This window comes from Poromitra crassiceps, assembly GCF_964638095.1.
Source record: "Poromitra crassiceps genome assembly, chromosome: 23".
In the NCBI taxonomy this organism is placed as follows: Eukaryota; Metazoa; Chordata; class Actinopteri; order Beryciformes; family Melamphaidae; genus Poromitra; species Poromitra crassiceps.
In genome coordinates this window covers 14,632,144-14,659,836 of record NC_139639.1, presented here as the reverse complement: position 1 = coordinate 14,659,836, position 27,693 = coordinate 14,632,144, and the positions used below count along the sequence as shown (strand labels likewise).

The window sequence follows — 27,693 nt, the reverse complement described above, 5'->3', positions numbered from 1 at the left end:
ATTTTATCACATAGTGCAGGAGGTGCTGGGTCTGACGGCCTCCTTTTAAACATCTCCCATATAAACAGACTTTAATGAAGGTTGCCAGATTGGGTTTGACTAAGCTCCTGTGTAAGGAAGGCGTTAAAGCCATTGGCACATGGACAACAAAGTCTCAGGGGAAGTCAAACCAGCAGACAAACACAAACAAGCCAACATTGGTTTGGCAGGAAATGGGCTACTTAAAAGCAAGATGTAGGGCATTCATGAAAGGGATAGTTTTTTTTTTTTCACTTACAGCACCTATAGGCAGGTAGACTGAAAAATGTTTTCAAAGTTCCATCTGTGTGTTCCAGATTTTTAAAAGAAATAAACATTAAAGAGTGATTGCAACCTGTTGCAATTGGAGCCTACCTGTTGCTGGTCTGAGACGAGACTACACAACATCCTGATAGTTTGGCTGGCTTGCTGAGGTGTGGCCGGCCTGGCTTTGCCCGGCCGTGAGGCCCCCTCCTCCTCAAACTGCAGGCCGGTCAGCACACCTCCACCTGTGGAATCTGATGGAGCAATGAGGGGAACAGGCATAAGGGTCCTAGTCCCCCCCAAGGGTGTAATGACTGGATAGTGCACTCATTACACATATAGCCAGTAGTACACAGACCTACTCCTGAAGCTGTGCCAGGTTGGGCTCTGAGCAGGAGCAGGGTGGACACTGTCTGGGTCTTCACCAGTCCTGCCGTCCCCGACCAAGTCGCCGTGGAAACCACTTCTGTGCAGTTCACCTCTTCCATCACCGCAGCTCCATGGCGCTGTAAACACTGGAGCTCTGAATGCACAGTCTGGACGCAAAGCAGACGAGAAAAGGATGCATCATGCAACAAAATCATTAGGGCATCACAGTTGTAGGTATAATAATAATAATAATGTGTTAATTCCACTACAGGAGAGACTTGATGTTCTCTTAAATTAGGCAGAAAAAAGTGTGTGCATATATCTGCATCGGCAATCGTTAAATGAGTTGCAAAATATCGGATATTGGCAAAAAAAATAAAAAATATCGTGCATCCCTGTTAATGGTCTGGAGGTGACTTGAATGAGGTTACTGAAGTCCTCCCGACAATATGTCAGGATATGGAAATCCTCATTATTCTGTGCTGCAGAAAACTCAAATGACAACCAATGTGGTCACCCTTTTGCAAATATAGCCAATATTGAAATGGGATACCACACTGTGAGGGGAAAAGGGGAAGGGAATCCTCCCACATTGTGCTTACTAATGAATCACAGTTTCAACTTCCACTTTTGAGCAAAGACATAAGACGGCTAAAGTTTAACTCACTGTGTCTTCAGTAAGAGATACTGAATGGGGCCAGAAGTCTGACAGTCTGGACCGATGACATTCCTTTAGATCCCTCGTCTTCAGGAGGGCAGGTCCTCGCCTCTCGTACCGGCTGCTGCAGGTCCCATACACATCAGTCTGAGGAGGAGAGGGATGATGATGCTTATAGGGGTAGAGAGTGTAGCGGTCAGAATGGCTCTCTAACTGGTGTGTCTTCACATTTCAAACATCTTTACAAGTTAGCTATATACAAGAGAGCATAGCCGTCATCAACCCTAACCTCTTTTTCCACTTGCTGTCTGGAGGTGGTGCGGGAGGTCTGGAGCATGCTCAGTAGGGCCCTCTTAATGTTGAGGGCCCACACCTGCTCCCCCTCCTGTGGACAGAGGGCGGCGACCTTTCCCCCCTGCAGGGAGAACTTGAGGCGCGCTCTCTCCAGTGACTCCCTGGGCAACAAAAACAGCAGATGAGCCCCCCCCCCGAGAGCCAGGAACCCAGACAAGAGAGACAACTGAACCCAGTATCACATTCAGAGGGAAAACACTAGTGTAGCATTCCAAAGCGATTTTGGACTAACACTGTAGACTGAAAACAGATTAAAAAACACACACACACACACACACACACAAACATGCACACAAAATAACAGATAATGGCTAACGGATAATTTGCTTGCTTTATTCCAGCATTACCTCAAACTCTTTAAGCGCTGCACAGAGTGTTCCTTCTGAGAGGAAAGACGCTTTATCTGTGGATTCCTCATCTGTTGGGCAAACACAGATAACACATCATAAACTTGTTGCAGTACTTTAAGCATCCCTTTTCATAAGGACATTAAAAAAAGGTCCCATCACTGACCTGCATCATTAGATGGCACTTGGAAATCACTTCGATATCAACCACACAGTCCAGGGCCAGTCCATTCCTGCCTGAGGTAGAGCCGTGGAGGGTGGTGGTAACCGTGGTGCTGTACCTGTAGGAGTACCTCACCCCTCTCTGGTAGGACAGGTCAGAGGTGGGAAAGCCTACAGTCATGACGCAAGAGAGAATTAAGAATAGGATAAGAAAATCATGAATGTCTCTGTGAGGCAATTCCTGTCTGTTAACTGTATAGAAATCACTTTCTCTCCTGCATGCAAGGACAATAGTTTCTATCTCTGAGCATGCAGCAACTTTGATGTGCATAACAATAAACTGTAAATTCTCACCAGCACAACTTGAATCACAGAGGTTATGTTCCATCTGAAAGCAATCGCCTGCTACATGGAAACACAAGTAAAAAGCTCAAACAAAATTTTAAAAAAATCTCAAAATTGTAAATGAATCATAGCCTACTGGGAGAAAATACTTTTTAAAGACCTGTTGGAACTTTTTCATTCATCCTGAACATTCATTCATGTTAAAATTCCACTTAGTTAAGTCAATTCTGCTTTAAATGGAAAATGTCATTAACGAATGAATAACAATAAAGGCACAGAAAACTTACCACGCAGAAGGAGAAGAATTAGCATAAAATGTGGACCATTGAGCAATAACAAGGACATGGCCATCGCAGCCCGAGTTACTGCAGCTCCGGCCGCCTTCAAGCCTCCACATGGAAGTGAGATGAAAACCAAGCACTGTTCACAGCCAGTGAATGACCATGCTTGTGCGTGCACTTCCACAGTGACCCACACCGCTCACAGCATCCAATCAGGAAATACCTTCCAAGCTGGAGCTACAAACATACACTGGGCCAATCACTTGACACAACACTGGGCCCCACAAAAAAGGAGCTTTTCTAATAGCCTACTCCCTGACTGGGACGGGGTCCGAGTCCAAAAGAAAAGACATGAGCCACATATGGATAGGAAATGCAGTTTATTGCAGAAACTCACAGTTTGAAAGCTGATAGATTGCGTGTTATAATAAAACAGTGCAGCAGCATGATATCCAGTCTGTGGCTGTCTGAGACATCAGAAAGGTTTCTGTAAGGATGGCTATTATACAAAACCAGAAATTGAGCGCGGATTCCTAGGCTCGCCCCGCCGCTGCGCAGGCTCGCCCGCCTGACCAAAATCATCACAAATAATGTAAAATCATCACAATTCTCACAATGTGAAACCAAAAACGTGACCAAAATCGCAGACAGACAGAGCCCACTTACTAAAAAATTTCGCACTCGATTCCTAGGCTCGCCCGCTGCACGGCCTCGCCCGCAGATCGGCTGCTGCGCAGCCTCGCCTGCTCTTTTGGCATGCGCAGTGCACAATGGCTCATCTTCGCATCACTGATGACATTACTCACTGATGACATCACAATTGCTCGAGTGACCAGACATTGTGACATCATCAGTGACATCCCAATTGCTCGAGATTGCGGACGAAAATCGCAGACAGAGCCCACTTACCATCACTGATGACATCAAGTGCTCGAGTGACATCACTGATGATGTCATAGACATGATGACATCACAATTGCCCGAGTGACATCACTGATGATGTCATAGACATTGTGACATCATCAGTGATGATGTCACAATTCCCAAGTGTAACCAAAAACCACAATTGCTCGAGTGACATCACTGATGATGTCATAGACGATGTCACTGATGATGTCACAATGTCTGACATCAGTGATGATGTCACAATGTATATGACATCATCAGTGACATCACAATTGAGTGTAAGATGACCAAAATCGCAGAACCTTTTATATAACGGATTATTATATTATAATCTTGTGAAAGTTGATTCACAAACTTCTCTGAGAACAAAGAAAACAGTTGAGGGGTAAATAAACATAATACATCTGTGTCTGTCTCACTGGGCTATAGACAGGCTATAGATAGGCCTAGCCTACATTTGGAAATGTATAGTCTTTGTCACTGGCGGCCATTCACAAAACATTTCTGAACGAAAATGTGCAATGCTCTCAACTCATTCGGGTCATTCAGGCTCCTTCTGCCTCCGCCAACTGCCACAACTAAATTAGCTAACCCCTCCTTCCCCCATCATTACCAAGCTGGGCTGGCCACCGACTTTCCACGATGCACCGCCGCCGTGGTCCACGCCCGTGCTGTACGTCAGTCCGCAACGTCATGTCACTGCGTGTTGCTCTGACGCTGCATTCAAGGCACATGGGACAAATGGTAGAAACGATCTTTCTATACGAAAATAGAGACTTCGCCTCCCAGGTCATAAATACTATGGGATTCCTAGTGTTTTGTTTAACACAATGATAGGGTACAACTTGATGGACGTATCGTTTGTGGTTGACATGTGCTGCTGTAAACATTAACTTGAATGCATCTCTTCATTAGTTTATGTCTTATCCTTTGACAGAGGAGCCTGGTGACGCGAGGTTATACAGTTTATCAATGTCTGATTCGTGCATTAAAAAAGCCTGGGCGCAATTATCATGGCCAGCCAAAGTCAACGAAACGGTGAAGAGGGTTATTTCTGACAGGACCTGAACGCACCATGAGTCCGGACCGGGGGGCGTAGGTTTGACCGGCTTTGAGTCTAGTCAGACACAATGAACCGGTGAGAAAGAAGCACGCATCTCGATCTCGGGCTGGAGGCAAATATAAATTCTTATTTGTGCCTTTATTTGATATAACTCGGGATTTACAAGTAATCGACACGCTTTATGGAGGTAACAGGGATTAGCTGGAAACTGTTGGTTCGTTGAGTTTGATAGAGGGAGAAAAAGAAGGGGGGAGGAAACGAGGTCGAGATCCAACTAGCCCCTCCTGGCGACTTACACAAGGCGGATTTATCGTTTTCTTTTTTCAAAGTAAACTAGCACCCCCAGTCTACAGCGAGGCAGAAAACGATGTCGACGTCTGCCTACTCTGATTATTTCGCTGCCGAGTGCCTGGTGTCGATCTCCAGCGGCCCCGTCCTGCACAGACCCACCCCGGTCTGTGCCCCCACCAGCCGGTCGACCTCGGCCCGCGGCCTGCTGCTCCCCGGGGAGCCCGACGGGTCGAGCGAGGACAGGGAGGTGCGGGAGACGCTGCGGCTGGAGCACGGGGCCAGCATGGTGGCGGTGGCCGGGATCCTCACCGACCTCCACGGCAGCAAGTTCCGCCCCATGTCGGCCTACTCGGAGAGCAGCAACTCGTCCTCGTGCGGGGAGAGCGGCTACACCACGTTGTCTGACTCCACGGTTACCCCTACCATGACCCCCTCCGCCACACCGGTCCCGGGACAGTATGGAGGAGGGGCCCCGAGGTCCCCAGTGAAGCGACATCAGTGCACTTTCGACGGATGCGACAGAGTTTATGGCAAATCGTCCCACCTGAAGGCGCACATTAGGACCCACACAGGTAAGCAACCCACAATTTGTTGGTATTATTAGTCTAATTTAGACGTGTGCAGATATGAGTCTTTGTTCTTGTATTTTTTTTCTCTCCAGAACATCAAGGTAGCCCCCCTAGCTAACTTACCAGATCAGATAAAACATAATGTGTGTTAAGTCAAGTGTTGTAGGCTACTCGTTTGGGGTTACCAGCCAGCAGCTGTGTGGGTGGGTGCATTTTCCTATTTACCCGCGAGTTAGTACAATAACTCTGCCAAACAAAGGGGTAAAAACTCCCCTACAGAGTGCTGCTCCCGACAAAGAAGTAAACTAACAAAAGAACTGGGCTGGACCGTAAAAACCGGTGACGAAGGTCTTCCTCTAGACCGGATTTGCATATGAAATGAACGTAAGACGAAACCGTATACGCAACGTGGAGAGGTTCATTATCGGACATGTAGCCTATCCCCGGGCGGCTACTAATATGCGTATTAGCGCCTGGTATTTTGGCCTTTTCTCGGCTTCCTTTTTCTACTATATGATCTATTGACAAGATAGGGGCACGAGCTGTTGCATTTCCCACTAGCACGAGGCTGAGGCCGGGTAGAGTGTCGACTTTATGCTCCGAAATGTGTGTTGTAGCCATTCGTTGTAGAACAGAAAAAGTCATATGCATTGTGGTCAGATTGGACGCGTGCTAGCTAGCATTTTCGTTACATTTTTGTTGTGTTGTTTCATTGCTGGATACTTTGTTGCACCTCACCTCGCATATGACCCCCATGTCATCACCTCTCAGCCACGTAGGCCGCGGTGTGAGTATAGGTTTAGTTGAAAATGGTAACATCTCATAGTAGTCATAACGTTACTAAGCTGAAAATGCTCGTGGGTTTATGAAAATGAATGGTTCAGGGGGAGTGGGTGTGTTCATGGACGGGTCATTGAGCAGGCGCGAACGGATTAAGGACAGGAAACTGCGTGAAGAAACGCCCACAGTGCAGTTAGCACTCACGACTGCTGCTAGAAAAACGTGGTCTGGCTTTGTGATCTTGAATGTGGCTCTGAGCATTTTCTTGGCTTGACTCCAGTTATGACATGCAATAGATTAAACAGTATCTAAATCCTATAGCCTATCCTGCTTTCCGTGCTTTCTTTGTCACATATGAAGAGCATGAAAAGTTGTCAAGGTCAGACCACCAAAAGTAGTGCCATGCAATCAAGAGTAGAGTGGGTTTGTGTCATTATCTTAGCTTTCATAATGAGGTAAAGTTATAACTGAAGTTTACTCTATAAATGCATAGAAACAGCGTCACTGATGATGTAGCCTACTAGGTCAAGGCTATCTAGGCCATTCACTCAATTGGATGCTAACATTATTTTCAACATCAAGCAAATCAGTTGCATGCTTCCATGTCACTTTATTAGCTGTAATTAAAGTAATAGTGTAAACCCAGTCATCATATATGATGTTAGTACATTTTTCATGTGGTGACAACTTTATTCTGCCTCCACAGGCGAGAGGCCTTTCCCCTGCACCTGGCCCGACTGTGAGAAGAAGTTTGCCCGGTCCGATGAGCTTGCTCGCCACACCCGCACCCACACAGGGGAGAAGCGCTTCCTCTGCCCGCTGTGCGATAAGCGCTTCATGCGCAGCGACCACCTGATCAAGCACGCCCGCCGTCATCCCGACTTCCAGCCCTCCATGTTGGGGCGCAACAAGGGCATGGCCTCCTCCTCTCCCCCGGGACAGGGCAGTGCCTCCTGCCAGTAGAGTCGGGCGGGGGCTTCCTGGATCCTGGGGTCTGCAGCAGCAGCAGCTCAGACGGTCACAGGGAGGGGGTTCGAAGATAACCAGCTACAATCAGATCCACTGGCTAGGACATAACATTGTTGTGCTGTGTTCACATACGTGCACAATACATACACATCCACACAAGCGAATACACAAAGACCTGGAGGTGAGGGAGAAGTAGCCTCGCCTCCATCCGCACAGATGAATTAAGTGACCACTATCCGCTAACTTAGTACAACTTCATTTTCTCAAACGACAACTGAAAACACTCACAAATTGCAGCAGGGATTCTCACTTTTTCTGTAAAGTGCCCATTCATCATCATCAGCCAAATCTTTTTTTCTTCCTTCCCCTTGTGGTTATTTTGTAGAGGTGTTTTTGTGCTCCTTCAGTGCCCTTTACTTCTCTGATTAGCACAATTTTGTGATGTTAGATAGCGAGGCAGAGAACGATTAGAAGCTTTTTCGCCTTTTTAGCTTTGCTGATTCCATATCCTAAGTTTTAGCTGTGGCACATTCCTTTTGTCTTTCCCCCCCATTGAATTGAATTGGTAACATCGATCATTGAGTCTGTCGTAAATATGAACTCATTGATTAAAATGCAGATCAAATGTTTGTTACTGAAACGTGGATCAAACTTCAGTATAGAAGAGCAGTTTGCACGCCATACTTAAGTCTAGATCAGCTATCATCCCTGAAACGCTGACACATAATACACAGTAGTATTATGTCTAATACTGATGCAAATGTATATAAGCTTTAAGCTTTTAATGTAGAAAAACCTTAATGCTACTAGCAGCGGAAGTAATACATGTGATGTATTGTAGTCCTTATATTAGGGGTAACAGTATACGCTTTGGTAGGATGGCATTGCCTGTGAGTGTTGGTGTGTATGTGTTTCTTTATTTACTTTTTTGTTAGAGACAGAACTGGACAAGGTGTGTATGCGATGGTATCAACCTATTTTGGAGAAAAAGGCGCCCATGAGGTGAGCTTGATTTTTACCTGCCATGCATGAGGGCACCTTCAAAGTAAAAGCGCTCCCAAGCTCGCTGTCCACATTCCTTTGAGTTTCAGCACCAGGTGAATGAGAATCCTACGTAAGATGTTGATGATCCACGCAAAGGGAGAAACAGTATTTCAAAACATTTTAAGAGTTGTTGAAATACTTTGTCTGATTCTCACAGTGGCAAGTTGCACATGGTTGCTCCTATTTCGAAAAGTAACTCCCATGTAGTATGCCAAACTTTTTTTTTTTTTTTTTTTGCTTGCAGTCTACATGTGAGCAAATCGGTACCATGTTGAAATATTTCCAGTGACATCTTGCCACACTAATTCCACAATTTGATGTATTTTGGAAATTGCCACTCGAAAAATGCATGCAAGCTAAACCTCAAGTAATTTAGACATCTAAAACCCATTTAAGTGCATACAATGTCCAGGTCTGTTTATAGAGAGGTTGACATTTTTACTGTTTCCACGCTGTCCAGCTAATGGACACACGATTCCTTTATCTCAGTGAGCAACTCTTCAGGAAACTCAGAAAGCCTTAAACTGTCACAACTACTTTGCACCATGTTTACAGTTGATCATTTTACAGGTATAATAATTATGCCCCTTTTGTGGGCTCATTACAGAAACTCATATGCAATATGGCACTTTTTTTTTTCTTTCTTACAGGTGTTTTAAAATCTACTTGGCTTACTAGTGTGATGGCTTGCACTGTTAACCTCCGAGCGAGCACTGTGGAACTTTGATCATGTGCTGTCATTAACCAATGGTTTGTAAAACTGCCTTTGTCCAAGTGATTTATGGTTTAGGAAGCGTGATAATAGATCTGGGTAGGTATTATTTTAATTTGGATTGGGTTTTTGTTTGGGGATTTTTTTGTCCATTGGCTCAGCTTTTCATCATTCAGGCCATCTCTTGTCATGCTAGTCCATTTTTTTTTCCCAGACAGAGCTTCACTTCATTTGGTGCTCAGATCTGTTAAAGTTGTTTCAAACAAAGTAAGAATGAAGGGCATGACGGTCACGGTCTTCCTCTTTTCTATGTTCAAACCACCAGATCGCCTCATCTTCATATCAGTTCACTGCATTGTTGATCACTGTTCATTTATTGGGGAATGTCCTCGCGGACTTGACCGTAATGCTTTGGAATTTGTACACATTTCCTCAAAGGTTCGACCTGTTTGCCGGCTTTCGGCTGCTGCTGGCAGCGGCCTTGAACGCACGGACTGTACAGCTTCAAATGAACACACAGTATATACTTGTTTTCAAATGAAAATGTTTCCTCACGCAGACTCTTTCCGGGTCACTTTATCAAAGCTATAGTATCGCACATAACTTACCTCAGTGATTTTGTGGTGTCCATAGAAAATCCCTCCAGCCCTTCTTTAAGATTTTGTCTCATCCAGCTGTACCTACACTGTTAGTCCAGCATTTGCTCCACACCAAGTTTGACTGTACTTAACTGTAGATGGTCCGTTATATACAGGGGTGTAGTGATAAATACAAGTGGGTAAACTATCCAAGGCGAGTTGTTTACCCACCTTGTTTCCCCTCATTGATTGGATACAGTTGATCTGAAAATAGGCGCGTAAGCTATCGGCCTCACTTCAAAGAGGTGGTTAAACCCTCCACTACACCCCTGGTTATATACCCACACTCCTTTCTGTGGCTTTATTTGGTCCTACATGCTGCATCTCTACTACTTGTGTAGCGGCACAATTCCCTTTCTATCCCACAATGAGCTCCTTTTGTCAATACAGAGGTCAGTAAAGTCTTGGGTTAGTAGAGTAAATTCACCTACTGGATGAGTCTTGTAGTAACAGCCTCTTTAAAAACAAGCGCAAGTGGTGTGGCCATTCAGCGTTAGGGCACCACACTTCCACCACCCACAGCCTCCTAGCTATTGCCCCTTTTTCCTTGCCCCTCCCCCGCTACCCATATCCCCCCTAGCCACTGCACCTACCCACCCCTCAAATATCAACTCTACCACCATCCTACCCGGGCTACGGCCCCTTTTCCCACTAGACGTACATGACGAGTGAGTGTCTTGACTTACAGGCCCTGACCCCAGCTGGCCCAGCGCTGTGGGAAAAACTAAACTAAGGGAAATGTTCTGGTCCGTGTCTTTGACAATGACTCACTCTTAAGTGGGACGGTGACTTGAGGCGTGATATTCACACGACACAAAGATACCTGTAGGCTGTCACTTCACTCCAGGCGTAGATTGAAAGACCTCAGTCCAAAAATATCTGTTCATTATATCATCACAAAATGTGGCTTAAATGACAAAACGAGCACGATCCAATTTGACTTCCATTTTGCCACGCTGCCTCGTTCTGGAGAAACAACGCCAGCGTTTCTCTTCTCACCACACTAACTCAAGATATGCACATTGTACAGAGACAAATGTTTTTAAATTGATGCCTAATTTTTACATTAATGTAATTTTTTAAGATCTTATCAAAGCTTTAGTTAAGGTCAATAGGAGGAACTGTGGAAAAGAATTAATACTTGCTGCAAAACATGCTGTTTTGATATTTATATTCTCAGGTGTATTACATTTTGAGCGTTGGAATTTCAATATTTCCTGTGCAACACCGAAGTACAAGCATGTCTCCTTTCTTTTGTTATGCTTTTTAATTTATTACAACGTACCATTTGTGTGGTTTAATTATTCTTTTCATAACTCATCATTTTTTGTGATATGGAACACTATTCATATTAAATGGTTCCATTGTTTGCTTGATATGAAAATACCAGTGCTTAAAAAATAATAAAAATCCTTAAGTTGATGTTGCTTTGTGGGACTTTGTTTTTCCTTCATTTTGCAGTTGTGTTGCACTATCCGCACGGCTGTGATTCGGTCACAGGCACAAGGCCGTGCTGACCTACAGTAACAACAGCACGACCTCGAGTGTGATATTGCTTTTATAGAACAGTTGTAAAAGCTATTCATCAAGTAATAATAGTATTTCTTTTAAGTAATTTGAGACAACAAATGTTTGTTTGTTTTTGCCAAGCAACAGGTAAACTGCAAGCTAGCTACTTTTAGGTTAGCACAGACGATTTCAGCTTACCATTTATAATTAAGAACACGCATTAGAATACCTGTGAAGCGGAGTGATATACATAGAGTGAAGCGTCCCGTGCTGTTATACAGTATTAACGGCACTCATGGAATGCCTCTTGTCCGATCAAATTGCTTGGCCGGTGTAGGTACGGATTCTGCTCGCCCTGCAGAATCTGCTCGCCCGACCGGAAGTGCTCGGCTCGGGCTCCACAACAGGGTCTAACCCTAACCCAGATTCATATTTTTTATGTCTATCATGTCTGATAACATCAGTAGCTTAGCATTAGCTTGTTAGCTAATCTAAAGCTGTCAGCCATTTTGCCCACGTTAATCCCACCATGTGCCCGACGTACAGCCAATCAAATGCCTACCTGAGCAGATATTGAAGGCGAGCCATTTCTGCACCGACACCGGAACTAACCGTTGTATAATAGAGTAGGCTATATATAGAGCATAGAGAATGGATGAGCTAAGAAAAAATGTGTCGCCTCAATGAAATGCCACCAGCAGAAAGATTTATTCAAAGAGCTAATAACTTGAGATATTGTAAAATAACTTGTTCAATGCATTTCCCACCATGACACCAGTTGGAAATTGGGCTATTGAAAGACAAAAGTGAAGCTTTGAGCAACCTAAGATGGTAGTAGTACAGTGACCTTTGGCCCTGCTCTTTACTCGGCCTGGACTTGGACTCTAGTATCAGTACGCGGTAGTCCTGATGTGTGGTATGACATCAGCACGGGCTCAGAGTTCGTCTCTGTTGCCGCTGGCCGACAGCGGCAGCACCTCACCCTGGGCAGGACGCGTGCTCACGGGTCGGGCCTCGGCTCCCTCGCCGTCCTGCTTGCGGCGGCGTTTGGCCCCGCCTCTGTCCCAGTCTGTGGCCACGCCCTCGTCGTCCCAGATGCTGGAGGTCTCCGTGTCGCTGAAGTAGCCGGGCTCGCCGGTGTAGTGGGTCGGGAAGAGCAGCAGCGGCTCCGCTGAAAACGCTCTCAGCTCCCTCCGCTCAAAATAGTGCATGTACTGGTCGCTGAAGGGAGCGAGAGTGTGATGTGTCAGAAAGCAGACCGCAAAACAACCTAATATTGTAGTTCTCGGAAAATCATGGCCGATCCCTCCCACCCAGGTCATAAACTCTTCAAGGCCCTCCCTTAGAAGACTGGTGTCTGGCAGTACCAGAACCTCTCGACACAGGGACAGTTTCTTCCCAACTGCCATCCGCCTCTTCAACGAGACCTGAAAGGCCCCACAAATCAGGACGTAATCACTCACACAACCGGCTCAATAACAGACACTATCCTACCCCTCCACCCCCCCCCCCCTGTCACTTTAAATGACTTTGCAATTTGAGATTGTTTTTCTGTATTGCCGCGTCTTCTACTTTTGATGTGCTGTGTACTTGCACTAAGTCAAATTCCACGTTTGTGAACTAATTACTGTGGCCATTAAACTGAATCTTGAATCTTAATTCATTGCTGTTAAGGACGTGGAAATTAGGTATGTTTGCCAAAAATGCCGCTTTCTGCCCGTTTGACTCACTTTGGGTGCTTATTGAACATGACGGGTAGGAACTCATCAACAGGCAGCATCTTGCTCAGGGGCTCGGCCTCCAGGAGCTTCCTGGCCCCCTGCAGGGACAAGACGTAACCCAGGGTCCAGTAGGAGTAGTCTGGGTGCACCAGGTTCCTGACTCCCTTCACCCAGCGCTCCGGCTCCTTCACCTGCAGTCGCTTACGGCCAACGTAACTGTGTGAGAATGAGAATGAGAATGAGACAGAGAGATACATAGATGAGTAGACACAAAGTGGCGTGTTTTTAGTGAGGCTTCAGAATCAGAATCTGAAACACTTCAATGATCCCAGAGGGGAAATTATACAATGCTACAGTTGTTCACATACACATAAATAAAATATGTAAAAAGAAAAAGAAATTGTAAAATATGGACATGATTATCTATCTATCTAGAGTATCTATCTATCTATCTATCTATCTATCTATCTATCTATCTATCTATCTATCTATCTATCTATCTATCTATCTATCTATCTATCTATCTATCAATCTATCTATCTATCTATCTATCTATCTAATCTATCTATCTATCTATCTATTGTGGGCAATGTTTGTTCTCTCTTCTCTGTTTCCATTTCTGTCCCACTGATGTCATCAGTGATGTCATAAATCACTGATTATGTCATAAGTGATGTCACCAGTGATGTCACTTGAGCAATTGTGCATTGTGACATCATTGATTATGTTATAGGCATTGTGACATCATCAGTGATGTCATAAGAGCAGGTGAGCCCGCACAGCGGCAATGATGTTATAAGAGCAGGTGAGCCCGCACAGCGGTGAGCAGCAGGGCGGGCGAGCCCACACAGCGCGCGAGCCTAGGAATCAAGTGTGTGTAGCACGCGAGATGCCTAGTTGATCAAATACTATAAGAGAGTATGAAATGTGAAAGATATGTACAAAATAGTAATACAGCAGTGTGAATAGTTGGTAGTAAAGTGCAAAAAGTAAATTGCAGATAGTAAACTGCACATCAAGTATTGTGGTGTCATTGCACATTGGATTATTGCACAAAAGACTGTATTGCAGTATTGAATCAGTATTGCCCAGTTAAGATGTGTACTATAAAATAAAATATAATGAGGGTTTTGAAGTTGCTGATGGGTGAAATAAGTCTGAGGCCAGGTACTATGGTATTATTGAAAGAGAAGGTGAATAGGTAAGGGACTGAATCAGTGAGGAATGAAAAGAAAGCTAAAAACAGGACCCACATGAGATGCCAGTGGAGCTCCGCTCTCTTCACATCGTCCATGATGGCCGTCAGCCTGCTGCGAAACCTGGGCTCAAACCTCACATCGTCCTCCAGCACCAGCACCTGCTGCAGTTCCTGCTTCACCACCTAGGGGGCGACACACACTACAGGCTGCCCCACCGTGTCCAGCTAAACCTCTCCATATTGCTGCACAGTGAGTGCACAGTGCTACAGTACACCTTGAATCAGCATTGCATTCAAAAGGTGAATTCATTTCTTCTGTTCAAAACTGCATCTGTTTCCAGATGTTGTAGTGACTGAGAAACTGCACCTGTTTCCAGATGTTGTAGTGACTGAGAAAGCAGCCGATCTCCCCTCTGGTCAGCACGCGGTCTGAATACGGGTCTTTGTACCCAGGCAACATATCTATACCCATCGCTTGCAGCTGGGAAGAGTTCAAGGCTCTGTGAACAACCACAAGTACTTATAATCACAGTCAGCATTCAAACTGGCACCATATGGTTCATGGCAGGTGTACTGTGTACTGAATGAACATGTGAAAAGATGGTTTTTGAATTGCCTAGATCTCCTCTCCTGTGTCTCTATCAATAAAGCCAAAATGCTAAACACGCATGCTGATTTTGTTGAATTCCACCACTATAGGCACTAGAATCCAATTTAAGGGCAACATTTTCCATTCTAATTGTGTATTTCCTAATATGGGCTATTAATAACTCATTTAATCCTATTTTCATGCATTTCATCATGTAAAAAGGAGCTTCATGAGAACTGTGATGTCGTACTTGCCATCCACCGCCTCGGTCAGAGTGGTGTTGAAGCCCAGGACAGCCAGGCTGCTCAACATCCTGTCCCGCCGGTCCGGGCGGCGCTTCAGATTGATCAGAAAGATCTAGAAGTGGAGGAGAGTCAAATGTTTTTCTACTGTCCAACTGCTCAAATCCAATTCACCTAAACCACATTCCTTCACTTCCAGAATGGAAGACATATATTTGGCTCTTGCAAACGTATCTGTACCTCGTCGAAACCCATCTTCCCTAGTTGTCTGGGCGTGTGGCGCACATACTGTGAAGGCTCCATGGCGTAGTCAACTGGAAAGCAAATGTAACACTTTCACACGGAGTCATTTCAGATGAAATATGGTCAATCTTCAATCTTGACATTTCGTAGCAGCGTCTTGGTAAGCAGCAGCATTCTTTGCTTCTGAGGGAATTCCTTATTGCCCTTCGACGTCTAGCCGCTGTGGGACATTTCAAAGAGAGGGGAAGCGAGAGAGAAGAGAGGCGGTGGGTTCTAACAGCGGAGTGAGAAATCTGACGGGGCCGTGAGAGTGAAAAACACCAAATGTCCTCACATCGACAAGCCGAGGACGTCCGGGTAGTGCAGTGGTAGATTGCCTGCCTACCAGCACGAGGGTCGCAGGTTCGAGAACCTCCGGCTTGGTCGGGCGTCCACACAGGCACCATTGGCCGTGTCTACGGGTGGGAAGCCGGATTAAGGGTATGTGTCCGGGGTCACTGCACTAGTGCCTCCTCTGGTCGGTCAGGGTGCCTCTTTGGGGGGAGTGGGAACTGGGGGGAAGAGCATGCATCCTCCCACGTGCTATGTCCTGCCAGTGAAACGGCTCGCTGTCATGTGAAAAGAAGTGGCACATGTATCGGAGGAAGCATGTGCTACTCTACTGTAGACTAGCACATGCTTCCAACTCTCCCCCGAATGGTCAGAAGGGGTGGAGCAATGACTGGGGCAGCAGGGGGGAATTGGCCAAGTACAATTGGGGGGAAATGGAGGGGGCGGGCTGGGGAGGTTAAAAGAAAAAAAGAAGAAAGGGGCGGACCAAAAGATGAGAGAGAGGTAGGTAGAGAGCCATGTAGTTGTTAGCAAGTGCTTACTCAGCGCCTCTGTCAAGGTGTGGGTAAAACTCTCCTCTTCTTCCTCCAGGGTCTGATCCAGGTTGAGCGGCAGTGGCAAATATCCATAATGCTCCCTGTTGCACACGTACATCTGTACCTCTGCAGTGTGCATGTGGGACAAGAACATCAATCACATCTAAATGCCTAAATCCTTTCAGTATTTTCCTTTTTACTTGAAGACATCTCTATAGACCAAATAGACATGAATCTGATTCTCATGCGCTATATATCGCTTTAAATCAAATCAGTCGTCGACGTGTGCGGTCTGACCTGCCTGCTGTGCAGAGAAAGCGAAGACCATGATGTCGTCGAGGTGGTGGGGGTAGTCGGGGTGTGGGGGGTAGAAGGCCAGCGCCTGGCTGGAGGTCCGTCTCAGGTCCAGCAGGATGGTGGAGTGCACCATGGGGACGGGGAAGCAGCCCCGACGCTTCCACTTGCGGATGGGGATATATTCTGGAGTGCGTCGGTAATAGCCCTATATGCGTGTTCAAAGACCCAGGAGGATTTATGAGGTTCACAAATTCCCAGTTGATGGTATTTTTCATAATGCATCGCCATAGTTTTTTGTTTCTGTCATTAGTTTTGAGCATTGTGTCCAGTTTCAAGTATATTGTCATATACTGATAACAATGCAACATCATTTACCTGTAATGAAATTCTTAGAAGAGCTTTCTCAGAGCTTACTCAACTTTACATAAGAAGTGAAATAAGTCAATATTACTATAGCCTAATATACATAAAAAAAAGTAAAGGGTAGTAAGTAAGAAGTGGGCATAGTTTGTGGTAAAACAAAAACACGTATTTGCTTAGTAATTACATAGTAATTATAAGGTATTTAATGCAAAGAAGCGATGTATTATGATTTATGAATAATATAAAAGTATTTTACCTAAAGACAAAATAAATAAAAATATTGGTAGACAACTTAAATAGTGGTATCTTAAATAGTTGTGGGAAAAGTCTTTAATGCAAAGAAGCGATGTATTATGATTTATGAATAATATAAAAGTATTTGACCTAAAGACAAAATAAATTACAAAAATATTGGTAGACAACTTAAATAGTGGTATCTTAAATAGTTGTGGGAAAACAGGTATGTAGTGCAATACTGATTATAAAGTAAAATAATTTGTGTAATTAGTAAACAATGTAAACAATATAACAGTCGTTATTTAAAAAGTAAACAGTGCACACACAAAGTACTGTACGTTTCCCAGCATGTCTTTTTTCTAGTCTGCAGGAGTTTGTACCTGAGCAGTCATGCAGGAGTTTGTACCTGAGCAGTCATGCAGGAGTTTGTACCTGAGCAGTCATGCAGGAGTTTGTACCTGAGCAGTCATGCCACACCAGAAGTTGGAGTAGAGGACTCTTGATTCCAACATGGGAGCCACAAGGGTGAGATTCTCCGCCATCATGTCTGTGAGCACCCAGCGGTTTGTCAGCATGTTGTCACAGTCCACAAACTGAGGGACACAGACGACAGAAACATCAACACCGCAGCGTTTTCTCCAAAGTGACGATCACTTTTCCCTGATCACTCACTCTGAAGCAGAGAGACCTTCATCCCAGCAGATCTCAACTCTGACAGAGTGACACGTGTCTGGTGGGACATAGCGGTGATTCTCAACCTGGGCTCTGGGAACCACCAGGGAGGGTTCCATGGGGGTCCCCAGCAAACTAATGAATTGATAAACTAAACACCACAAGAATTTAACGCAATTTGAGAATGTAGATGGACTAACTATGAGAAGGGTTGAGAATCACTGGCATAGAGTGATATAGCAGATACTGTGATAGTGGATGATGAAGCAATAAGCAGGTCCTTATAGTGTCTCACCAGTATGTAGTCAGCCCACAGTTGCCTGGCAGCTCTGAGTGCCGCTTGCTTTAACTTCATCACCTGGATGAACCGAGACTTGGGCCAGTGCTTCGGACCTTGCTCATCTGCATAAGAGCTGAAGGAGACAGACAGACAGACAGACAGACAGACAGAGAGGTGCTATCAGTCTTATCTCTAATTCAGTGACCTCTTTATATTGAGTCTAATGAAGAGGATGTTTTAAGAGCCATAGAATTTGTGGCTTGACAATACCAGGATATAGGATTAATCCTGGTATTGGGTACAGGTTTGAAGTGGACAGTGAGGGGTTTGCAATACAGGCAGTTCACCTTGGTTGCAGCGTGGGTCTCCACTCCACAGAGTGGTACAGGTGCTGCACGCCTCGGAGCCACTCCTGCAGCACGGCTGTGCTGTTGTCCACACTGTGGTCACACGCTGCCCTGAGGTCAGAGGTCAAGGAGCATTACTCAACTATCTACTTCACCACTGTCTTTTCCTTTCAGAGTGCATCCACTCTCCACATTATCCCCTTCTATCTGTTCTTTCTTTCTCTCTCCATCTCTCTCTCTCTCTCTCTCACTCATGTATGTTTACTTTCTCACTTGAATGAGAAGAGGTTGAATTCAGGCCATCATCCATCCTGTTTGCTAATGAATGGCGAACTGGCGATGCAGAATGACAAGAATGACATTTTAAGTGCCGTCAAAGTGGCTACTACTTGTGTTTGTCTTGTTGCCATTGTAATTGTTACACCTTAGTTATTAACAAGCTTGCTTATGTTGGCGACATTTACTTCAAGTTTTTCCTCAATCACTTTCTGGGTCAATATAAAAAATTGCTATAATTTTATGGAAAATCAGTGCATCTTTTGAAACATTGTTGTCCTATATCCAGCGATTCTCAGCCTTTTTCATATCAAGGACCCTAATTCAGTCCACATTAGGGCCACAGACCCCCCATTTGATCGAACCAAATCTGACAATATTGTTATTGTTCGATATGATTTTATCCAGAATTCCATGACTGAATTCCATGTAGGTAGATAACAGAGAAGCTATGATCAGTAAATAATAGTGAAGTTGAACAATTCATCAATTTGCTAGGGACCCCCTGGAACCCCTCAAGGACCCCTGGTAGACCGATGTTGAGAACCACTGGGCTACCGGATGTGATAGATAGACAAATACATTTTGCGAATCATCAGCCTCAGTATCCTCTTACCAGATGGAAATGCGGTCCTTTGGATAGTCCAGTCTGTCAATGCATCCCAAGAAGTAGGGGAGGCTGTGCTGTGCATTGCGTGCGAGGATGGTGATGAGTACTTTGGGCTTCAGCAGGGAGGACTCGCGGTGCGTCGGTGGCTGCGGATCAATGGACAATTCCTCTGTGCAGGTGTGCAGGACTCTCCCGGCTGCAATCACAAGAAACAATGCGAATCCCACTAATCCAAAAGACATTATTTCCAGGGTGACACCTTTGTCTGTCTCCCTTCAGCCTCGCGCCCGGTGCGAGAGTGGGAAGAGAGGAGAGAGAAAGAGAGAGAGGGAGGGGGTGGTGGTGAGCGAGCGAGAGCTGGAGGCATGTGACATCTTCTTCAGTGAGTGATGTGGCCAGATGAGGTCAGGACAGGACAGGTGAGGTAGATGCGTACAACCCAAAAATTTTGGTTATATGCATATTGGCGAATTAACATTAGTTTAATTAATCAAGATAATGAAATATCTTATTTATTACGCATTAATTCTTCAATAGAGACTGTCTGTTACTAGCCTATAGCTATATTAATTTTTATTTCATTTCTGTAGGCTTCTCCACTAAGGAGATATCCCATTCTCTCTAACTAACCATCGATATAGCAGACCACGTGGACTGAAATAAGTGGAATAAGCGAATCAATTCCTGTACTGCTTCCCAGGTAGGCTAGTAGTCCCAGGAAGCAATGATTTCAACAACGGTCACATTTTCCTAACCACATTTTCCACCCGGACGACTTAAATTGTAGCATGTCGTCAAACCCATGAAGCGCAAGCGCGACTGTCTGAAACTGGTCTGACACACACACACACACACACACACACACACACACACACATAGAATGCCCTGACGTTAGCCTTACATTACTTAGCATTTCTTTAGTTATAGTTAGTTACAGCAGTTTAGTTGTGGAAATGTGTGAAGCGTCAGAGAAACCTTCGGCTCCCAACTGGATCTTGCAGCACCCGATGGTGAGTGAGTGCTAAAGCCCGTCCATGATGATACAGTGACTGCAGTAACCATCGCAGTAACCCGTGCTCTGCTCTCCTCTCCTCCTGTTAGTATCAGCACATGATGAGTCTGGATGTGCAGGACAGCGGCCAGGTGCATGCAGCCTTCCTGGTGTACATGGACCTCGCAGAGGGTGAGATATCCACCTTGTGAACAAAGTGACATCTACATTTTCCAAAGTACCTGACAGAACAAAATCACCAATACTTTTTAAAAGGACAACAGAAGTACTAAATTGACAAAATTACAACACTTAACTACAGATTGGATTGCTGTAGTAGGCTATAGTTTAAAGATATTGAATGATTAACATCCGAATGGCTATAGCATTTTGGAATACAGCTCAGTTTCATGTCTTTCCAAATGTCAAAGTAACACTCTGGAAGGTTTTTAGCTATTATCTGTTATATGTACTTTACCCTTTTGACTAACCGATGCACAGTCATTTGAAGATCATTACATGCTATGCATAGGTGCAATCTTATCACTTGTTTGTAGTGCTGCGGGGGGAGGGGGGGGGGATACATGAAGGTGGATGAGGAAAAAAACATCTTTTGATGTTTTTTAAATAGCCAAGAAGAAGTCAATAGTATCCAATAGCAGCTGAGATCTAGACAAGGCCAAGTGAGAAAAGTGGACTACGCTCACGCTCCTCTGTGCATTGCAGTGCGTCAGTGGAAGGAGGTGTCCAGCGTCAAGAGTGCTGAGCTGCAGGTGGTGCTGCTGGAGGGGAGGGAGAAGGAGGGCGCCCCCCTCCACACGGTTCTCCCCCTGCCCGTCCATCGCTCCCTGAACCACGGAAGGTGACGACACACTGGATCAAATTCACTTGTCATCGTTTACCATAAAATATATGTTCCTCTTCCATCATCATCCTCCTCCTTTCCCATCTGTAGTATACGAAGTGTGTTGGACAGAGGCTCTCCCGTGCTGCTGTGCGCCGTGGCGTCCGATTCCACCCTGGTCTACCAGAGGATGACTGACGGGTTGGTGACACCCGACCCTCCCGCGGGGCCCGTCCAGGATCAGGGACGCCGGCAGCACCGCAAGAGACGCCAGCAACACTGACCGAACGGCAGCTGGCCCGCGGGAGAAAACCACCAACCATAGGAGAGCCATGATGTGTGGGATGCCGCCCCCCCCCTGCCCAGGCAGCCGCTGTACCTGAGGGACTGGGGTCTGGGAAGAAGACACTAACTGGACTGACAAAATGGTTGAACTGGTGAAAATGGACCTGTGCATTAGTCACTGTAGATACTATACCCAATGACACCGCAATGTATGCATGTGGCTCTCAGGGTGATACAGGGAGACAAAGTGAATAAGAAACCACAGGCTACCACAAACCACTGAAGTCCTGCCTGTTAATAATAGAAAGTGTGGCAGCTGGAGGAGCCTAACCCACATTGCAGTAAGCCAGCATGTTGTGGTACGGCACCCCGGAGTGATTTTGTTTTTTTATTATATCATAACGTGCTGATGAATGGCCTTTGTTGAATGCAGCTGCACAGTATTTATTTCAAACAAAATCAATATGTATATGTTGTATGGTTAAATGATTCATCTGGCAGGTGTCATGCTGGCTGCTCTCATTAAAGCAACACAGTCTCAGCTGTTAGGATAACTTCCTGAAAACACTTTTTATTTTTTTTTATAGAAAAACGAAAATCGAACATAAAAACCCAACGAATACAATGACGCAACACTTGTGAGAGAGACAGATAATCAGACTACGACGCAACTGCGGCGTCTTCCCTGTCGGCTAACGGAGCAGATACTGGAACAGGAAAGACCCGTGACCCTGTCGTGTGACTGCATGTGTGTGTTTTCATCTTAACGGTGTGACAATGAGGAGGACGTGACTACACGAGACGGTGACTAGAACACTTCAACCCTGAGCCTTATTCAACATAAATACCCTACATTCTAACAAACAGACTTGGACAGACAAACACATCGCACTTTATGGCTGACAGACAGACTGTAGAAAATAAGTTAATACTGTCCAAAATGTGTCTTGGAATGCAGGAAGTTTCCAACCCATTGGCTAATCTGGGGGTGCGTTCAAGGATGAAATATTCAGAAAGATGCAGATATAGAGACGATATGTTCTCTATTCAGTGTCGACAAGATCATTGCTAGTTCTACTGTCACTCAGTTACATCTGCAACAGTCTGAGTGTTTCACAACACCGATGGGGAAGTCTTGGCGGCGGCGGTTTGCATCGACCTTTCAGGAGTTCTCCAATTGGAGGAGAAACGACAAGCTTTTTTCTTAAGATCCCAGGACCTCCGTCACCCTACCTCATAATGGCTTCATTTCATTATGAGAGCAGTTGTGTCCGGACAGAGGAGCCGTTGTCCCTTGCGCCGCTCGTGGCAGGAGGTAAACGTAAATGCTGTGCGCTCGCTTTGGAGAACCGATAAAAATCATAACGACACTGAAACAGCTTTGATTTTGACAGCGCTTTTCCTGGGGGGGGGGGGGGGGGGACATTGGGTGGGGTCTGACGAGGAGGTGCTGGGCAGATAAGTAAAAGGGCAAAAAGGTGCTTAATTCAAGTGGATCGTCCAGTCTTCTCGAGCGTGTACAGGGAAGAGTCAGAGCAAGATGGAGTCCCCCCCCGGGACATGGTTGTACATGGTATGGTCCGTCCAGAATGCGGGAATAACTTCCTCTCATACTGGGATTGGTGGGGAGATGCGGCCACAGTGCTATGTCATATCATCCTCCTCTGAGCAATAGTCCCGCCCCTGCACACGGAACATAAGAGAAAGATGCTTCATTTTGAGAAATAAAACTTGAGTCAGAGTGGATACAATAAAAAGGATAAATACACTGTAAAACACAGACACAGATTGCTTTTTTCTGCCCATTGTGTTGATTAGTGGTATATTTTTCTTACTCCTGTGGATAACTGGACAAACACACAGTGATGTCACATCAAGATATTTTCAGACATTTGATGGCTGAAAATGTTACAACTATCTAAAACATCGTTAGACATCAGACTTTGGTGTCAAAGGTGGTGGCTTCTCTCTAGACTGACAGGAGAAACTGAAGGAGAAACACATTGAAGAAGAGGAAGAGATGCTGATTTCTCCATCGGCAATAGCCTCAATAGACCATGATGCAACACAGCCACGAGACAAGTGTTTTGACATATGTTTTGATTTTAATCTTGACTGGAAAAATGCACTCTCCTCCTCATACTATTGTTTTTGGTATTGCTCTCTCCACCTATACATTTAACCCACAGCTGAATGTAACAAGTTGTTATCTGGGGGTTGTTGAAAGGCATTCTGGGAGATGTAGGTCGTCACTAACTGAACTGGAAGTGGACGAGGCAGGTTGAGGGAAAGTAGGTACAACAAAAAAGTAAATTACAACACTTAATCACAAAATAACTCCTGGGATGCATTGAGCATCACGGACTGAGGGTGGATTTTCCATTTTTAGTTGAAAAGTCAGTGAGCCAGCTCAGGGTGTGAAGCAAGCAATGCATTTTGGGACATTATTTTGCCATCTGCAGTGGAATTAGTCTCTATATAACACAAGAATAAAATAAATAAATAAATCTGTGAAATATATGATGCAACAATGGAATGTCACTTCTTACCTTTTCAATCTTCGCATCCAACATCTTGAAGAATTCCTGCTGGCTCTCTGAGGAGTGGATACTCCTGCAAGGGGAAATGGTAGAGATGGTTACAGACCTCCAGGCCTGGCATGTCACAGTTCATCATGGTCACGATGCTGTGATGGCCCAGCCTGGGACGTGACAGTGTGGATCAACAAGTTTCCACTGTGTTACAGACTAGACCTACACACCAGTATGAGAATAAAGGGAGGCCATAAAAAGTAACGTTTTGATGATGACACCGTAATAGCAAAACGGCATTGTCAGTTAATAGTATAACACTTACAGTATCTTTCCGTTTCCATCTGGTCCTGTGTCATCTGCCTGTTGACTACTGCCAAGTAGGGCACATTTCTCCTGTAAGACATCAATGTGCGCGCGCGCACACACACACACACACACACACACACACACACACACACACACACAAAACAATTGATTAATAACCAGCGTGTGGCTTTCACCTTGGAGTAATGGCTTCAAAACGGCAAGATGCAGTCATGAAGCTTTACAGGTGTGTAGTTGACATCAAAATGAAGGATGAGTTTGAAAATGGGGCCGCTCCCCCACTTTACCATCCTGGCCCACATTCGTTTTAAGTCGCGGGCATCCCGCCTGCTGTGATCCCATTGCAAGATGGTCTCTAGACTCTAGTTGATTTGTCTATGTCCCATTGTACCTCAGAACAGAAAAATAGCAGACAGATAGATAGATAGATAGATAGATAGATAGATAGATAGATAGATAGATAGATAGATAGATAGATAGATAGATAGATAGATAGATAGATAATCACGCACTGTACTGTCCTGGTTGTCTCCTCCCTCTTCTCCACTGATGTACTTGACTTTCTCCATTCCTTTCATCTTGTACTCCTCTGTCAGACAGAGAGAGACAGAGTGGGGGAGAGACAGAGTGGGAGAGAGGAGTGAATCTCCTATTAATATAATACATGACATCAGTCAGAGCGCAGCGGGAGGCGAGCAGAGGACTGTCCCGCCGCACCGTCACTCCCATCAGCACAATCCAGGTCAACAGTTCTCACAGTTCAGTACTTGGCAAAGTAATTATATGGTTGAATTCTCACGCTCCCAACTAAATCCTCTTTCAACAATGGCTGGCAAGCAACAAAACACATGAGCTGTCCGACACAGTCCCCTCCTCTCTCCCTTTTTCTCACACATGCACACTCTTCCTTAGTCTCTCTCTCTCTCTCTCTCTCTCTCTCTCCCTTTTCCATGGAAGAGAAGGTATGATGCACAGAAATGATGGTCTCATACCCAGACCGACACAGCCATGCACTTGGTTATCGCTAACTTAGGGAATTACCAAATCTGATTATGAATGGCGCTAAATAGCCACTAAATAGTCAAACAGTCAAATTAAGTTACTTGATTCCACTGTGTGAAAAGACAACTTGATACTCACAATATATATTGGCTAAATATGAGGTGTGCTTATTACAGCAGCATTACCAACTAAGAAAATGTTGCAGTGATGAGGTTGGCATTTAGTGCAGGTGTGTATAGAAAAGCTATTTAGTAGATTTCTTCCTCCACAGGACAACTAGAAGAAACAGACTGAAGTAGGGTTTTGCTGATATATTTGTTTTTTGAAGGCCAATAGCAACATTTCTTCCAGTGATGTTGCCAATAGCTGGTATTTTGTGTCATTATTGATTACCATGTTCATCCCAGACAATTACAAGTATTTGGATTTCACCCATAAATACTTCTAGGTTGGTCAGTGGCTTCCTTCTAAGTCAGGAAGACCCACCAGACATTCAAATGGTAGAGGGAATTCTGTGTTACACTGAAAGAAAGTAAATAAATAAATAAAATATATGAGCAGTGGATGACAATGACTGGCCAATTTTGAATAAAAAGGCCAATATTAGCAAACCGATAAGATTGGTCTAACCCTAAACCCTTGCAAATAACACAGTTTGTATAAGGTAAAGAGAGTGTCGAGTGTGTCTGTTCCCCAGACTGACCAGAGAGCAGGTCCCCGTTGCTGTAGGCTTTACTCCGGCCCTCCTCACCACTGGGCACGGCCGACACCTGCTTGGCCGAGGTGCAGCCCATCTCCTGGTCAGCCGCTCTCCTCACCCCCGAGCATTACAGGCTGACCTAGGGAGGGGGAGCGGACACAGGGAGGGGGTTGGGGGATTCATGTGAAATACAGGCAGAAGAGTGTGTTTTATTTAGGCTACATCAGGACTCTGAGTTCCCAAATGTTTTCTGGTCTAGGACCATCAGATCTTGGTTGCCTGTTCCTATGCTGGAAGTGGAGACATCAATCAATCAATCAATCAATCAATCAACTTTATATTAATATAGCCCAAATAATAACAGGAGCTATCTCTATGCACAAACATAACAGTGCAGTGAAAGCTAATAATAACGGTCACCCTATATTATTCTGTCTGCTAGTCTACTAGGATAGCTGGGAACCCCCCTGGAACCTCCTTTGGATCCCTATAGACTCCGGCTCTGGGACCACTAATTTACATTGATCAATTAGTCATTATAAGTGCACAGGCAAACGCAATATATTCTTAGAAAGACAATAATATAGCCGGTTTAGCCTGGTTATGTATGAATCACGCACTCTGCACGCCATGCGCAAACCGGCCCGGGACGCACCAATCACAGCGGCCGACGGTGCCAGCTGCACCGCAACAATAGGCCTTTCAGGCTCTCACAGCGATATGCCACCGTGCCAAGGCGCCGCCGGGGCATTTGGTCGGTGAATGGGGGGTATCGACAGCGCTCTGGGGATTAAAGTGGCCAAGCGCAAGCGCCCCCCCATCGGATCGGCCTGTGCGGCCCGCAGCATTTTAGGCTAATATTAATGTGTGCTGCCCAGACTTCAACCGCAGACGGATTGTTTTGCATTCCCCATGCAGCTCTCAACACTGTGATGATGTCTGGAGGCTGATCTTAGCGCACAGCTGAGTCCAGCTGCAGTCAGCTGTCACGTCTCAGTATCGACATGTCTCCCGGATTCCTCTGCCTGGATAGAGAGCTCCAGCTAAAGGCTACACTGCAGCACAAACTACTCCCCATCACTGGGCTCTAGTTCAGACTGTAGGCTATCATCATTACTAACAAGAGAGGCGGCGAGGAAAATAACCGTACACTCGCCTCGGTGCGGCAAATGTCAATCACCGCCTCATTTCAACATCAATATCATCAAGATGTCAAACAGCAACAAAAGAAAATGCGAAAAGAGCAGCCATCCTACGGCCAGCATGACATGAGACATATCAGATAGAGGGGAGAAAAACCAACAGTAATAGATTACAAAGCAAATGCAATAGAACCCAAATACCGTTCTGTGCACGATCTGTCCATGGTTCCTCTCCGTGGTTTCTAGTTCAAAGTGGCTTTAGTCGAGACTGTAGGCGGAGGACCCGCATCGGCAGACCGCATCTGCAGCTATCAGTTCTCAACACAGGCATTAGCAATCGAGATGCAGTCAGTCCGTCTGCCCGCTGCCTGGCCCGCCTGCTGAATTTCACAACCTAGCAGTGTTAAAGTGATTAAATCAAGTTTAACTGAAATTCTTACACAAACAACGGGAAAATATGACGAGCATTAGCCAGAAATTGAAAAACATAATTGTGGAAAAATCGCTTTTATAATTTCAAGTACAAAAACTGAACATACACGTAGGAAAAGATGAATCGTACCTCTTTATGCAGTGCTGGTTGGTGAGATTTGACTACAAAGCTAGTTGCCACTCGGACCTAATTCCGCGACGCACCATGGCATGGACTTC

The 27,693-nt window shown here is 45.2% G+C and overlaps 3 protein-coding genes and 1 pseudogene across 4 annotated transcripts; 2 read left to right on the top strand and 2 right to left on the bottom strand.

Annotated features, from left to right (window-relative positions):
• Positions 1 to 4,966: 4,966 nt before the first annotated feature.
• LOC310797391 (Krueppel-like factor 13) lies at positions 4,967 to 7,826 on the top strand. Its single transcript, XM_083659759.1, has 2 exons — positions 4,967 to 5,630; positions 7,114 to 7,826. Exons 1-2 carry the CDS (start codon positions 5,135 to 5,137, stop codon positions 7,368 to 7,370), a joined length of 753 nt encoding a protein of 250 aa, XP_083515885.1. The 5' UTR covers positions 4,967 to 5,134; the 3' UTR covers positions 7,371 to 7,826.
• Positions 7,827 to 12,257: 4,431 nt separating this feature from the next.
• On the bottom strand, positions 12,258 to 20,024 carry LOC310796757 (procollagen galactosyltransferase 2-like; annotated as a pseudogene). Its single transcript has 13 exons — positions 20,021 to 20,024; positions 19,227 to 19,416; positions 18,335 to 18,445; positions 18,003 to 18,120; positions 17,494 to 17,628; positions 16,436 to 16,640; positions 16,145 to 16,264; positions 15,270 to 15,343; positions 15,038 to 15,144; positions 14,566 to 14,698; positions 14,254 to 14,381; positions 13,010 to 13,216; positions 12,258 to 12,500 (listed from the first exon to the last, which is right to left on the bottom strand). The product of its transcript is annotated as a procollagen galactosyltransferase 2-like (transcript).
• A 43-nt stretch (positions 20,025 to 20,067) lies between these two features.
• On the top strand, positions 20,068 to 21,793 carry tsen15 (TSEN15 tRNA splicing endonuclease subunit). The gene is made up of 4 exons (XM_083659326.1): positions 20,068 to 20,230; positions 20,322 to 20,403; positions 20,938 to 21,073; positions 21,167 to 21,793. The coding sequence occupies exons 1-4, from the start codon at positions 20,174 to 20,176 to the stop codon at positions 21,336 to 21,338; spliced, it is 447 nt and encodes a 148-aa protein (XP_083515452.1). The 5' UTR covers positions 20,068 to 20,173; the 3' UTR covers positions 21,339 to 21,793.
• Positions 21,794 to 21,918: 125 nt separating this feature from the next.
• On the bottom strand, positions 21,919 to 27,683 carry LOC310797051 (uncharacterized protein C1orf21 homolog). Its single transcript, XM_083659327.1, has 7 exons — positions 27,605 to 27,683; positions 27,244 to 27,436; positions 25,904 to 26,039; positions 24,711 to 24,787; positions 24,197 to 24,267; positions 23,890 to 23,953; positions 21,919 to 23,023 (listed from the first exon to the last, which is right to left on the bottom strand). Exons 3-7 carry the CDS (start codon positions 25,992 to 25,994, stop codon positions 22,985 to 22,987), a joined length of 342 nt encoding a protein of 113 aa, XP_083515453.1. The 5' UTR covers positions 25,995 to 26,039; positions 27,244 to 27,436; positions 27,605 to 27,683; the 3' UTR covers positions 21,919 to 22,984.
• Positions 27,684 to 27,693: the final 10 nt, after the last annotated feature.

Bases quoted from the DNA above. Each gene is read 5' to 3' on its own strand.
- tsen15 (XM_083659326.1), top strand. From the start codon at position 20,174: ATGTGTGAAGCGTCAGAGAAACCTTCGGCTCCCAACTGGATCTTGCAG. The intron at 20,404-20,937 runs GTGAGATATCCA...TGTGCATTGCAG, and splicing joins GTACATGGACCTCGCAGAGG to TGCGTCAGTGGAAGGAGGTG. The intron at 21,074-21,166 runs GTGACGACACAC...TCCCATCTGTAG, and splicing joins CGCTCCCTGAACCACGGAAG to TATACGAAGTGTGTTGGACA.
- LOC310797051 (XM_083659327.1), bottom strand. From the start codon at position 25,994: ATGGGCTGCACCTCGGCCAAGCAGGTGTCGGCCGTGCCCAGTGGTGAG. The intron at 24,788-25,903 runs GTCAGTCTGGGG...TCTGTCTGACAG, and splicing joins CAACGGGGACCTGCTCTCTG to AGGAGTACAAGATGAAAGGA. The intron at 23,024-23,889 runs GTAAGAAGTGAC...TTCCGTGTGCAG, and splicing joins TGGATGCGAAGATTGAAAAG to GGGCGGGACTATTGCTCAGA.
- LOC310797391 (XM_083659759.1), top strand. From the start codon at position 5,135: ATGTCGACGTCTGCCTACTCTGATTATTTCGCTGCCGAGTGCCTGGTG. The intron at 5,631-7,113 runs GTAAGCAACCCA...CTGCCTCCACAG, and splicing joins GCACATTAGGACCCACACAG to GCGAGAGGCCTTTCCCCTGC.